This window comes from Diorhabda carinulata, chromosome X (assembly GCF_026250575.1).
Source record: "Diorhabda carinulata isolate Delta chromosome X, icDioCari1.1, whole genome shotgun sequence".
Taxonomy (NCBI): Eukaryota; Metazoa; Arthropoda; class Insecta; order Coleoptera; family Chrysomelidae; genus Diorhabda; species Diorhabda carinulata.
Window position 1 is genome coordinate 38,354,948 of NC_079472.1, and position 12,641 is coordinate 38,367,588.

General features: G+C 31.3%; 1 protein-coding gene across 1 annotated transcript in view; it reads left to right on the top strand.

The window, feature by feature from the left end:
• LOC130901362 (uncharacterized) overlaps positions 1-8,910 on the top strand; it is a 33,279-nt gene extending 24,369 nt beyond the window's left edge. The window contains exons 4-5 of the mRNA XM_057812687.1: positions 5,324-5,529; positions 8,355-8,910. Coding sequence (XP_057668670.1) covers positions 5,324-5,529; positions 8,355-8,476 — 328 coding nt within the window. The 3' untranslated portion in view covers positions 8,477-8,910. The remainder of the gene's footprint in view (positions 1-5,323; positions 5,530-8,354) is intronic.
• The last annotated feature ends 3,731 nt before the right edge of the window (positions 8,911-12,641 follow it).

The window sequence follows — 12,641 nt, forward strand, 5'->3', positions numbered from 1 at the left end:
GTGGGATATTTTTTGGAACTGCTCTACAAACAGTAGATGGTCTAAAATTAGGCCGGAAAACTTGAGCAATTTAAAATATAAACTTGCTCCACGTACATATAAAAAGATTTGACTCTTATTTTGACTTTGAAGACTGGTGAAGACGCTTATAACGCAATTGAAGCGAGTGTAACTAGCCTAGTTAAAAACTTGAAGGGAGAAGTATGTTTAAAAAGAGAGGATGTGATAGAAAGTTAAAGAGGGAATTGAGGTATACAACGGACAACGGAACAGACTCAGGAATGTAGAGAATAAGAAAATAAACAGATCATTGCAACAGCCAAATTAAACCTATCGTCTGAATTCTATTGACTGAATAAAGACAACAATGCTTACTTACTAAAGGAGGAATGGATTTTCAAATATTGTGGCATTTACAAGATTTGGATACAAACTTTACATTGTTAAACAGATGTGATTTATTGTATTGTATGTTTTTTTTTGAAAGTAGAAAAGGTAGTCCTAGTTACAGAAATAGAAACATGACGACAAGTATGTTAATAAAGCCTACAAAAGTGCCACAAAGGCAGAAGATTATAAATTTGAACTTCAAATATTCATGAGTAATGATTATCGGTAATGGGGAAAGGATATCAGGATTAAAAAGAGAAATATTCGCAGCTAATAGACCATATCATTCAGATAAGAAGTTGAGAAGCCAAATACTGCATAAAAAGAGCTAAATGAGCTTACACAATATAGTGGAGGGAACAGGAGTTAAGAATAACAGAAAAGGAAACAATACCAGGACCAATCAGGTTTGATCAAGATAAATACAAGCAAAGTGTACAAGCAACGGGGGACTCAAGAAATTAAGCAGAATCGTGAAAAAATTTCGTTAATTAAATAAAAACACAATAAATAAGATGACTAAGACATCGGTGAAGAGCAAGCGTAGTCACAGTAGCTTTGTCAGTGCTACAGTGAAATCTAGGAGGGAAAAACTCAGATCAATTCAAATGATGGAAGAAGAAGACAGAAGACTGAATAATTGGTGACAGTGAGGAATGAAGAGACAATGGGGATTCATTCATCAAAAGGATCTCAACCCCCAGAAAACATACAGTCGTATAATATTATCCTAATTATCTACAGCCTAATTTACATGATTTTGACGTAACGACCTCTCTTAGAGATTTATATATCCATCACTGATTTGAGTCCATTGTTTGTTGTCGGTCTCATGTTACTAATTCTTCAATATCACGGAATAACTTTAAGTCTAGGTCTCGTGCGCTGCCTGCCTACTGCTTTATTCGTGTAGTCCATCTATTACCTATTCTTCTTGCCAAATTTCTTATGCATTGCCTTCATTGTGTCTCATACGATGTCTCTTTGTCGTTTCGTTCAAAATATCTCTATGTATTTGGAGCTTTATTATGATATCAGTTTTCATCGTCCTGACTCCACACTCATATGTGAAAACTGGTAATATGCATTGGTTGAAAATTATTATCTTGAGGTGAAGTGGCATTCTCGAGTTGAATATAATTGTGTTCCGCTGAATACACACAGTGTTAATTAGACTCATCTATTAATTTTGTGGGTAGATATTATATTTTGTACATCAGTTTTCTTAGGTATATGCTCTCTCCTTTTATATCTAGTATTACATTTTTATATATGTATATCTTGTACATTACATTTGTATTCGCTAATTTCATTTTGAGACCTACTCATTTATTGTGATATGGAACTGATGGTCAGCTATGAATATATACTCAATGAAACCCACAAACTATTTTGTAGAACTGACCTTCTCTCAAGTAACTCAACTGGGTACATTACATACATACAGTTTATTTTTAGTAGGTACAAACAATGAAAACACTCAGGTACTCATTTTGTATGCAAAATCGTGGTGTCGAAAACCCAACCGTCCATGTCAATTGCTACTGAGCTACTGAGCAAGTCTTGTCGTGTTCGTGAGCTCCTCGTGCCTGCGAATTATTCACAGACAATTTGCATGGAACGAACCGCGATGCCAATCGCATCCACACTTATGCTTCGCGGCTGCTTCGCCCTTCGCGCGTGAATGCGGCTTTAGAAGTGTTATATAGTACCCGTATTTAACAAAGCGAGACTAGAAAACCAGTTATGAGACGGAACCTATTCTCTCCTTACCTCGTTCCGTATGAAGTCATATATTTGTTTATAAATCTACTAGTTTGTATTAATGTTTTGTTTTCAAATAATCCATAATCAAATTATGATGCAATAATATTTGTTGTAATAATTTATCTCATAGCTCCCGCATTATGTTCAGCTCATAAAACGCAAATATGAAAGCTCGTCTAATAGTACTTTATTCTCACATTCGTGGAATTGGGTAATTCAACCCATTCTTTTTAACTTTACGCGCAATTTGCTTGTTATCGATCATTAATCATTTTTAAAATGAGAGGTGTCAAATCTTCGAGGGATCGAACGTCACATTCTCTTGAAATTTCCTCTAGAAAATCATTTTCCTTTTTGTGAGATAGCGAAAATATTTTTCACGGCATGATGGTATTGAAAAATATATTTCAGTTCTCTTAGGTGATACATATTTATTAAATATCTAATTATTCACTTCAAATTGAATGCTCTGCAAAGAATAAAGTGGAAATAACAATCATTTTGAGTCATTTATTGTACAGTGTAGGGCTGTAATTTGGAATAACGTCAATAACTCGACAATTTGATTTTATAACAATCGCTATTTCTGATATGCTCACATACAGTGGGCCCATAAAGTAGCGTAACTTGCTACTAAGATGTTTTTAAAAAAATGTTTAACAGAACTTTTGTCAGATAATGCAGGCCATTGGAATTTCGATAAGAAGTCATTTCGGGATAACCTATCGATATATATATATATATATATATATATATATATATATATATATATATATATATATATATGAATATAGTGAATTGTTGCATATTTAAATTTTTGATCTATTGATGTAACCCTCTTTTGAAAAGAATCGCCGTCTATTTGATTGTCTGTCCGATTTATCCCACAATAATTCAATCGGATTGAAGTCGGGTGACTATAACGGCCAGATCATAATTTCAGTAGATTTTTATTCTTCATTTCCAATTCTTTCAAATACTTTTATACAACTTGTGGTTCCCATACTCAAAGAGAAATTTTTTGCCGATCAGGCAGTACTGCATTTTCCTTTAACATTTTATATAGCCTATTTTCCATAAAATCACTTTAATTTCTATCATGTCTCCAATCGAACTTCCTCTTCAAATCCTCTTCATCTTCAAATCTTCACCGATGAATATGTTTTCACGTTGTATTCCAAGGTATGTCGAGGTATTTATAATTCGGTGAAAAGCAATGGTACTTTAGCCTTGACTATGAAGACTTGCGATTTATGTCTTCACAAAAATATGTCTTGTAAAAAAAGTATAAATTACATCACGTTCTTGCGTCTCACAGGGCTAAATGAGAGTGAACTACATACATAAAAGCTGAAGAATTCATATTATTAATAAACAAATCAGCCTGTACTTAAAAATTCAATTTGTCACACTCACTAAAAAAATATAAACATGCGGACCTGTATTATTTTGGAAATTAGTAAATGGATTATGGGGAAAGCAAAATCTGTTGACCGGAAGTAGTATATATTTTCAGTTTTCCATAATTCCTTAAGTTACAGATACAACTGTCAAATATTCCACAGTTAGATCTTATTTATTTATGGGAAATATCAATATGTAATTCATAATTTTAGAAGAAAAATAATCAGCTAAATAATTTTTTCTTCTAACGTTGTCATATATCAATTATGGAAAGTAGTTAAGTAAAAATTTTTTTCATACTGTACTGTCGACTTTACAGTACTAATTTGAGGCGGGAAAATATTCTTGTACTTTACAGTACTCTTAAATTCTCCCAATCCCAATTCTGTGCCTTTGTTTACAATGTTACCTTAGTGACTTCTGTCGATTTTTAATTTTCTAAATACTAATGAGAATATTAGAAGGAGCTATTTTTCAGTAAAATTGTCAAATTTGACATTCCATATTTCAATATAATTTTTCTTTTTTTTTAAAACCGAAAAGAGTATAAAATAAAAAACATATTACCATATATACTATACCTTACTAAATCACTTCTCGGACTAAATAACTATTTATGTTTCCAAGAATAATATCAATTACTGTAAAAACTAACAATTATTTCATTATTTAAACTGACAATTAACTCTTTATTTTAACTCTTAAGATTTATAAACATTGAAATATTCTCTTCAACTACTTGTCTAATGTTAATTTTATTTGAAGCTGTGATATCTACATGTACGCCAGGAGCTTGACCGATAATTTTTTTCTGAAATTCTCTTATTTTCGAATGAACTCTCCTTCTCGTATAAACGTCAGTTAAGCCTTCCTGCAGACTCCCGCAATCCCTATTGCGACCCAATGAACAGATTTATTCAATAATAAATTATAAACATATCGTAAATTGAGTATTACTTTTTCAAATAGAAACATTTTGGCTTCAGCCTCACTTATTACTGATATTTCTATATTCTCCTTCGTCAAAATCTCTGATGGTATCCCGCTGACCATTTCTTCAGCCAACTGAAAAGAATAGTGTACTTCTTGATATCGACATTTCAAGTAATTAGTTCTGACTTGTTTCAACTTATTTTGCAAAATCGTTGTTTCCTTCGATAGTAACAATACTTCAAGGCCAATACCAATGCCAATGTACCATTTGATTCCACATTTATATTTTCATTGTAGTTGAATATACTGTTAAATATTATAAAATCGAAGAATTAGATAAAACGTTGTAGATAAACATCTTATGAAAAGATCGATTTTGTTCTCGCGTAATTTGCAAAACTTGCTGGCACTCGTTTGTAATTTTGTTACCAATATTCTATTCTTCCTTTCTTATCGATTATTAGATTTTGCCTAGTACACAATGGTTTGTAGATATCCTCAAAAAATTGTTTAATAGTGATAAATCTGCAGATATTGGCTTCTCTGTTACGTACCTGATCTCCAAAATGTTATTTTGAATAATTCTGATTTGCACCATCCTGTTGGAAGCTATTAATATCTGCACAAACATTTTGAATGCATTTGTCTTCCTTATAAATTGACATAATCGTAGCAATATTAGAAAAAACTACCTATCGCACTCAAGTTTCACAAAATTTTATCATCAATATTTATTATTTGTAAATCACACAAAAGTCATTACTTTGTGATCAGACACTACTTTCAACTTGGAAAAAAAGTTTGCTACTCAACATTTATCAAATTTCAGAATGTTGAATGTATTGAAAGAACAGAAACAAAAATTAGATCGTATATTGGAAGAAAACGGAGCTAAATTATTAAAAGCGAGGAACAATTTCAATGAATCGAGCCCTAAAAAACTTTTAGATGTTGCTAAGACAAAACATAAAGAATTATTGGACAAATATTTATCAAGAAAAGAGAAAATTTTGAGTCGTTCGTCTTTTAACAAAGGTAAGGTTGAATAAAGCTGCTAAAGGTAAAAAATTTTCATATTACACAATTATACTTAGCTTCAACCCTTTCCTCCACAAATTCAATAATAATCATTTTTTGCGACCATTGAAACAAGTTTTATTATACCATTTGATTTTACAGATGGATTTCTACTCTAATTGTTATCTAAAAGTAGATTATTAAAAATAAGGCAAGATTTACATTTATTGCTAACTATAAAATACAAATCGACAGTTGACAGTTTGAGGTTAGTTTTATTGAAAAATAATGTAAGCTTGGCCGCCACAGTTCAAAAAGTCCAAACAAAATATGGTCGAAATAGTGTTTAAACTTCTTCAACTATGAAGAGATTAATTAGATTCCGGGAGACAGGATCCGATTCTAAATTCAAAAAAAAGTTGAAATGTCAATATCGAAGCAGTATGTGAGAGTGTCCAGGAATCTCAATTCGGCGTCATGGACAATAATTGCAAATTTCAAGAAGCGTATACTCACTATAGATCTGCATCTCCATGATTACAAAATTCAATAAACACAACAACTGAAGTTGAATGAACCATGATGACTATGAACAGCGAAGAGAGTTTATTAAATATTTATTGAGCATCAACAAATTGATGCAAATATAAAAAAAAAATCATCGTAAGCGACGAAGCCCGTGTTCACCTTGATAAACTAACCCAAACCTGATTATCGAAAAATAAATACATCCATAACGGTCACTGTTTGGTGTGAATTTTGGACCATTCCATGCTTGTCAAGCAGCATAATGATAACGCAGTACTGTTGGTCGAAATTGGATGATATTGATGTGGCCAATATAGGGTTCCAACGAGACGGTGCCACATGCCATACAGCCCACAAGACAATGCAATTAATGCATTCTTAGGTCGAGTACTATCTCTTTTCGATGGTCATAATTGCTCCCCTAGATCATGTAATTTAACAACATTCAATTTCTTGTTATGTTATACAAAATCACAGGTTAACGTCAACAAGCCCACAACCATGCGTGCATTAAACGAGAAGATTTAACGTTGCATCAACGAGATTCAGCAAAGCCTTGGAAACCAATTGTCCTATGTGGTACTCGATAAATAATCCTATCTTATGGATTCAATGAAAAAATTACAGTCAAAAGACTAAACAATGTGTTTCATATCTAATTTAAATCTTGCATTCCTATGATATTGCTCAAAGATAAATAACTACTATGTTAATATCTACACCTATTCAAGTTTAGGATATTGTTGGCCTGTATCCAAACCTAAAGCGATCTATTTGAAATTATCCATTTAAATTTGGTATTGTCAAAAGAAATTGAACTAACTTTATTCTGGTGATGCATTTTGCGTATATTTTCATTTTTATAAAAATATTGAATTGCTGAAATTTTTAAATATTTTACTTAGTTATTTAAAAGAAAACTAACTATTAAAAAACCTTCTCGAACCATTGGATTACTCACAAAGTGGTTAAACACAGACAGATATATCGTAATCTGTTATTTCGAGTATGCTCAATGGATTCCAGGAAACTAAAACAATTGCCATAAGCTGAAAAACTGGAATACACAAAGTAACAACCGCCATTGATGATCATTACTTGATACTTATCACTCGTCGTAATACCTGCAGAATCTTAGGAAGAAAATTATTTTATTCCTAAAGATGCTTGTGTATCGATATTAACAATAAGGAGAAAAATCCGTTATGCTAATTTGAAATCCAGGCAACTGTTAAGAAGAGTACAACACAGTTGCACATAGGTTACAGTTTGGGCATTTGAACACCAAGACTGGCGTAATGATTGGAGAAACACGATGTATAGCTTTCAGACAAAAGACGAGAATGAATATGGATATATCTATTTTCCTTTTTGCATCAAGAAATTCACCTTTTTCGATGAGATGCAGTTGAAACGTGACAGGACAGATATATCGGAATCAGCATACTGCCACAATATTATACCGATTTAATATTAAACCCAGTTATTTTTTTATGATAATGTGAGATCACATTGAGTTGCGGTGATAATAGAAAAAATTGGAAATCAAGATTATCTTCAACCATGCTTAGGATCAAATAACAAGAAGTTATTGACGACCACAATTCGCGACCAGAAACAAAATTTATTGGATAGTTTGGTTGAAAGTTTACCAAGAAGTTTACACATGAAATATTAGATGTTTCTTTTCTTTTAGTATCCTTTATTATCATTTCATTCAATATTCGTCATACTAAGATGAAATAAGAAACGATTTGTTTCCGGCATTCATCGGTAAACAAATACAAATCTATTTACCACAATTAATTTTTTTTGTTCTAGTTTCAAATATCGAATCTGGTAAATATCCTCAAAATTTTCAAAATACAAGTACCTCTCCTAATCACACTCTAAAGACCTATTATCAATTATTATCAAGATGTTCAATAAAATAATAATAATTATTGGCTTCTAGCTCAGCTATTGTTAGACTAATTATTTATTATTATATAACAGCTATCAGGTTCAATAATTTCGTACAGGCCGGTTTGTTATACTAATAAAAAACTAATTAACATCACAGTTAACTCTATTCAAAGGTATAATCGGTGAGAGAAATCGATGTAACATTTTATTCCTCTAAAAATTCGTTATTCGCTCCTTGAAATTCTGTCAATATTAACCCAATTGACTCAAACAATTGCACAAAGTCAAAAGATTTCATCAAATAAATTTTGAATTTCCATTTTTCAATTTAAGAAATATTTGATGTTAGGCACGCTTTTGTAAACACTCATATTTCCATCAAATATAAAGTGAGTAAACTTATGTTTCAGATCATAAAACTGCTTTGGCTTCAAAATTGGTAACACCGAAAAAAAGTTCAGGAATCAGCCCTGCAGAATCAACAGGAATAATAGTTCAGCCTCCTGGCACTTTCGATGATATTGCAGAGTAGAATAAATATTATTACATAGCTATCGGCTATAAATATCAGTGAACGGTTTTAGTATGAGAATAAAATCTAACGGCAACTAAAACATTTTTGTAGAAATAATATAGTCATATCGACTCATAATTCTGCGTTATTTATTTTTATCTTGACTTCATATTTTGTGTATCAAATATCGTTAATAAATATAAATGGTTATTATCAATTCTTGAGAAAGTACCGCAGTTGGTGTTTTACTGAAACAATAAGAAGCTCCATCGTAAGTATATCAGTAAAAGCAATTTTGGGAATGGATAATTTTTCAAGTTATATTATCGTTTTACAGAGTAAGTTTTATGTATCGAACGCCTCAACTATCTCGAAAAAGGATTGTACGTTTCTATAAATTTTTGTCTACAAGGGTTTTGTGGTACAGCTTGTATTATGTTGGTATTTACATTGTTGGCAGATCTCTCCTTTTTTGGGAAAAATAATGAGCTTTGTTATTTCAAATAGATTATTCTGTATATATTTTCAAAACCATTAAGAAATACTTATTATTTTCCATCTAATGTTTCATATACCAAAATGGCTTAATTTCGAGATTATAGCCACATTTGCATTAGCTCCGGTCAATAAATTATTATTGTTAAAGTTTATTGAAAGTCATAATAGATCGTTTATGTGGAAAAGAACGAATTGATATTTTCTTGATTAGAAACGTGTAATATCTTTAATAATTTATATCCTAACCGAAATCCCATAACAAGATCTACTGTCAGTGAATTAGTAAAAAAGTTTAACTAAGCTGGTACTGTAAACGACTTATCCAAATCAGGGCGCAGAAAAACTGCAACAAATGAAAACAAATCTTTAGATGTTTCTGTCCTTTTAGAAGACGATCCACACTTGAGTACTAGACAAATATCCAAGGAGCTTGATATTTCGCAAACATCCGTAGTGAAAATTTTACGTGATAATAAATTTTATCCGTACAAGGGAAAGTTGGTTCAAGAGTTGTCAGATGACGATTTTGATAGACATGAAGAGTTTAATAGGTCCAATATTTGATAGCTCGCTTTTTGAAAATATTTATTATTAGAATTAATAGAAAATATGAAAACAATTACAATAAAAATATGTTACTGAACTGAAAGCGAAGTAAAACTGCTCTCGAGAACATCGACAATTTTGCTGAAGTTTCTGAAAAGGCTGCTTCAGGGAAATCTACTATGATGCCATGACATTCCTTGACTTTTTACACATTCAGCTGTCAACTAACTTTCAAATGTGACTTCGCGAAAACAATTAATGAAAACTCTGAGCTACTTACAGAATTTAACGGAGAACTGACAATTTGGTCATAAAAACTGTAGGAACAGTTTTAGACGTGAATGACAAATGATATTTTTCTGTTAACTTTTGAGGCGCTACCAATAAAATGCACACCAGATTTTGTTCGAGTAACTTTCAGTGTTGCCTAGGGTAATTTAGATATATTTTATGAATTTTTCTCTCCAATAATCTTATATACGGACTATAGAGGCTCATATTGATGTATCACTGACATCTATTGAATGGTAGAGTAATTTGTTGAATCCATGCGAGTGATTCTACTACGGCATCGCAATCTTCGGTTTTCCTTGAATAGATGGAGTACTGAGTATAATCAATATATAGGAACATAGAGTATTCACGTCTCAATATAAAAGTATAGAAACCAACTACAAGGCAGCAGCGAAAATATATCGTCTTATTTCTCATTGGTCTCTAATATTAGTGGTATAGCAGACCAAATGCAAGCAAGTGTCTCTGCATAGAATACTAACAGTTTGATATGAGAACCAACCTCAGGAGACACTCAAATGCCCAACATAAATGAAAGCTGTATGAGAAAATGTATTCGGATGAAACGAAGTTTCATTTAAATGGAACGATTAATAAACAGAATTGTAGATTATAGAGCAGAGAAAATCCTCACTGGATGTGTGAGGCTCTCACTCAATATGCTAAAAAAGTGAACTTTTCGACTGGTATCATTAACAATGAAATTATTCGCCCTTAAGTTTTTGAGGGCCCAGTTAATTGTGGTATCAAATAGATGGATCTATTTACTAGAAACAAGAAGGAGCTCCACTGCATTTTGCACGTACAGTTAGAAATTCGACAGGAAACGAAGCGGCATCATAAAGCAAGAATGCAGAGTGGAAATTATTAACGAATGGGTACTGAGCAGAAAGCGCGAATGGGACGAACACATAAGTAGAATGAGCGAGAAAAGAATAGTAAGGATAGCACGAAACAATTCACTACTGGGGAGAAGAAGTATGGAAAGGCTACGAAAAAGATGGAGTGATAATCTTACCATTGAGGCAATAGGCATGGATCACCCGATTTAACTGCTCTCGATTACTTCTTATGGAGTTACTTAAAATCTAAAGTATATTTTAGAAGACCAGAGAATTATAAAGTTAGGATAACGGAAGAAATTAACATAAATCCCTGAGGCCACATCAAAATTTCTACAAGAATTCCAAAATTGCCTCGATTATTGTAAAGAAGTGAATGGTGGTCGTTTTGAACATTTAATTTGATTGTAAAGTACATTGAGAAATCGTTTCTAAATATTATGCGACATTAGTATCTTCATTTTGCGTAAAGTTTTGTTATGGTGACGTTAACAAAATTTAACAATTATAATATGATATAATATGATTGCACCAAATTAAAAAAAAAACTTTATATTGCTAAACAAAATATAATCTTTCCAACAAGGTGTCACCCGATCCTTATTTAAAATTTTCGAGAGGGTGCTTATAATTCAGAGGGGGTGCTCGAGGGGGATAACATTTTCTCACTGTAAATTGTCAATTTAAGAATAAAATCGATCTGTTCCAGGTTTTTTTACATAGCACATAGTAACACTAAAATTGAATTTATTCCATACATATGGACTGCAATGGTAAAGAATATTAGATATTAGTAAATTGTTAGTTCTTGTGAATACACAAAATCAGAGTGATTTTTAAGCAATTCATATATCCAATTGATCGTTAATGGAAAGAAATGAATGAAAAAAGAAATATGATTAGTACAATCCCATTACAAGATTATTAAGAATCCTTCTCATATTCTTCGAATCGAAAGTTTGTCGCTTAGGGTTTGGTGAATCATTAAAAAATTCACATGGTTTTAATTGTTTTGTATTTATTATCATACAGAAAATGATTTGCGGTATATAAAATTTCTATTATCCATACTTACTAGGCGATTGATGTTTTTTGTTGATATGGGTGGAAATTATACAACAATATGCGTTATATTTAACTTTATTAATTTATAATTCTTTTATAAAGTTTCATATAAACTGGATAGCTTTCCCAAATGAATCCAAATCTAAAAGCATTGAAACGAGACCTAAATCAGGTTCTAATTCCATAATATTTATAAATAAGTCGCTCAAATTAGAATTGAATTCATTTTGAAAATTGTTAGTAATAATAAATATAATGAATAGTGACATGACTTTTTTGAGAAAATTCCTCAAGACATTACAAGAGAATATTTTCGAGCTTGTAGCTCTATCATGCCATGATAATTTTACGCGTAAAAGCCTTTTTAATTTTTTTTAAACCTTAGTAATTATTTCTGCATTGAACTAGGATAATTTCTTTATAAAATTAAATAATCTACATTTGTGTTTTGATCAACAAAGCTTGGCAATTAAATATCCCAGACGAATTGTATTATAAAAAGACTTTTATATGCAATATTTTTTTTAATATTTTGGACTGTAAAGGCCCTCCTTAAAGATGGTGGGCAATGTATAATACAATATTCCTGATATATTAAAAGATTGTAAAACTAATACTTTCTCTTCCAATACGTACTTCATGAAATATATAACACCAGCAAAATTGACAGTGTAAAAAAACTAGATACACGTATATGAGTTGTGTCTGAATCATACATACAAAACTAACAGTCATTTTTTCTCTAACTTGAAAGAAATTTGTTCTTTTATTGAAAAATTTATGTAATCTGTTCTAATTTTGTTAGATATGGTTTCGTCCCTTGTTTAAATAATTTAATAAAGCATTCAAAAAGGCTACATATATACATCTCGAATGAAAACAGAACATGAGATCCATTTTCAAAATATTTATTATTAATGGGAAATTCATTTCAAATA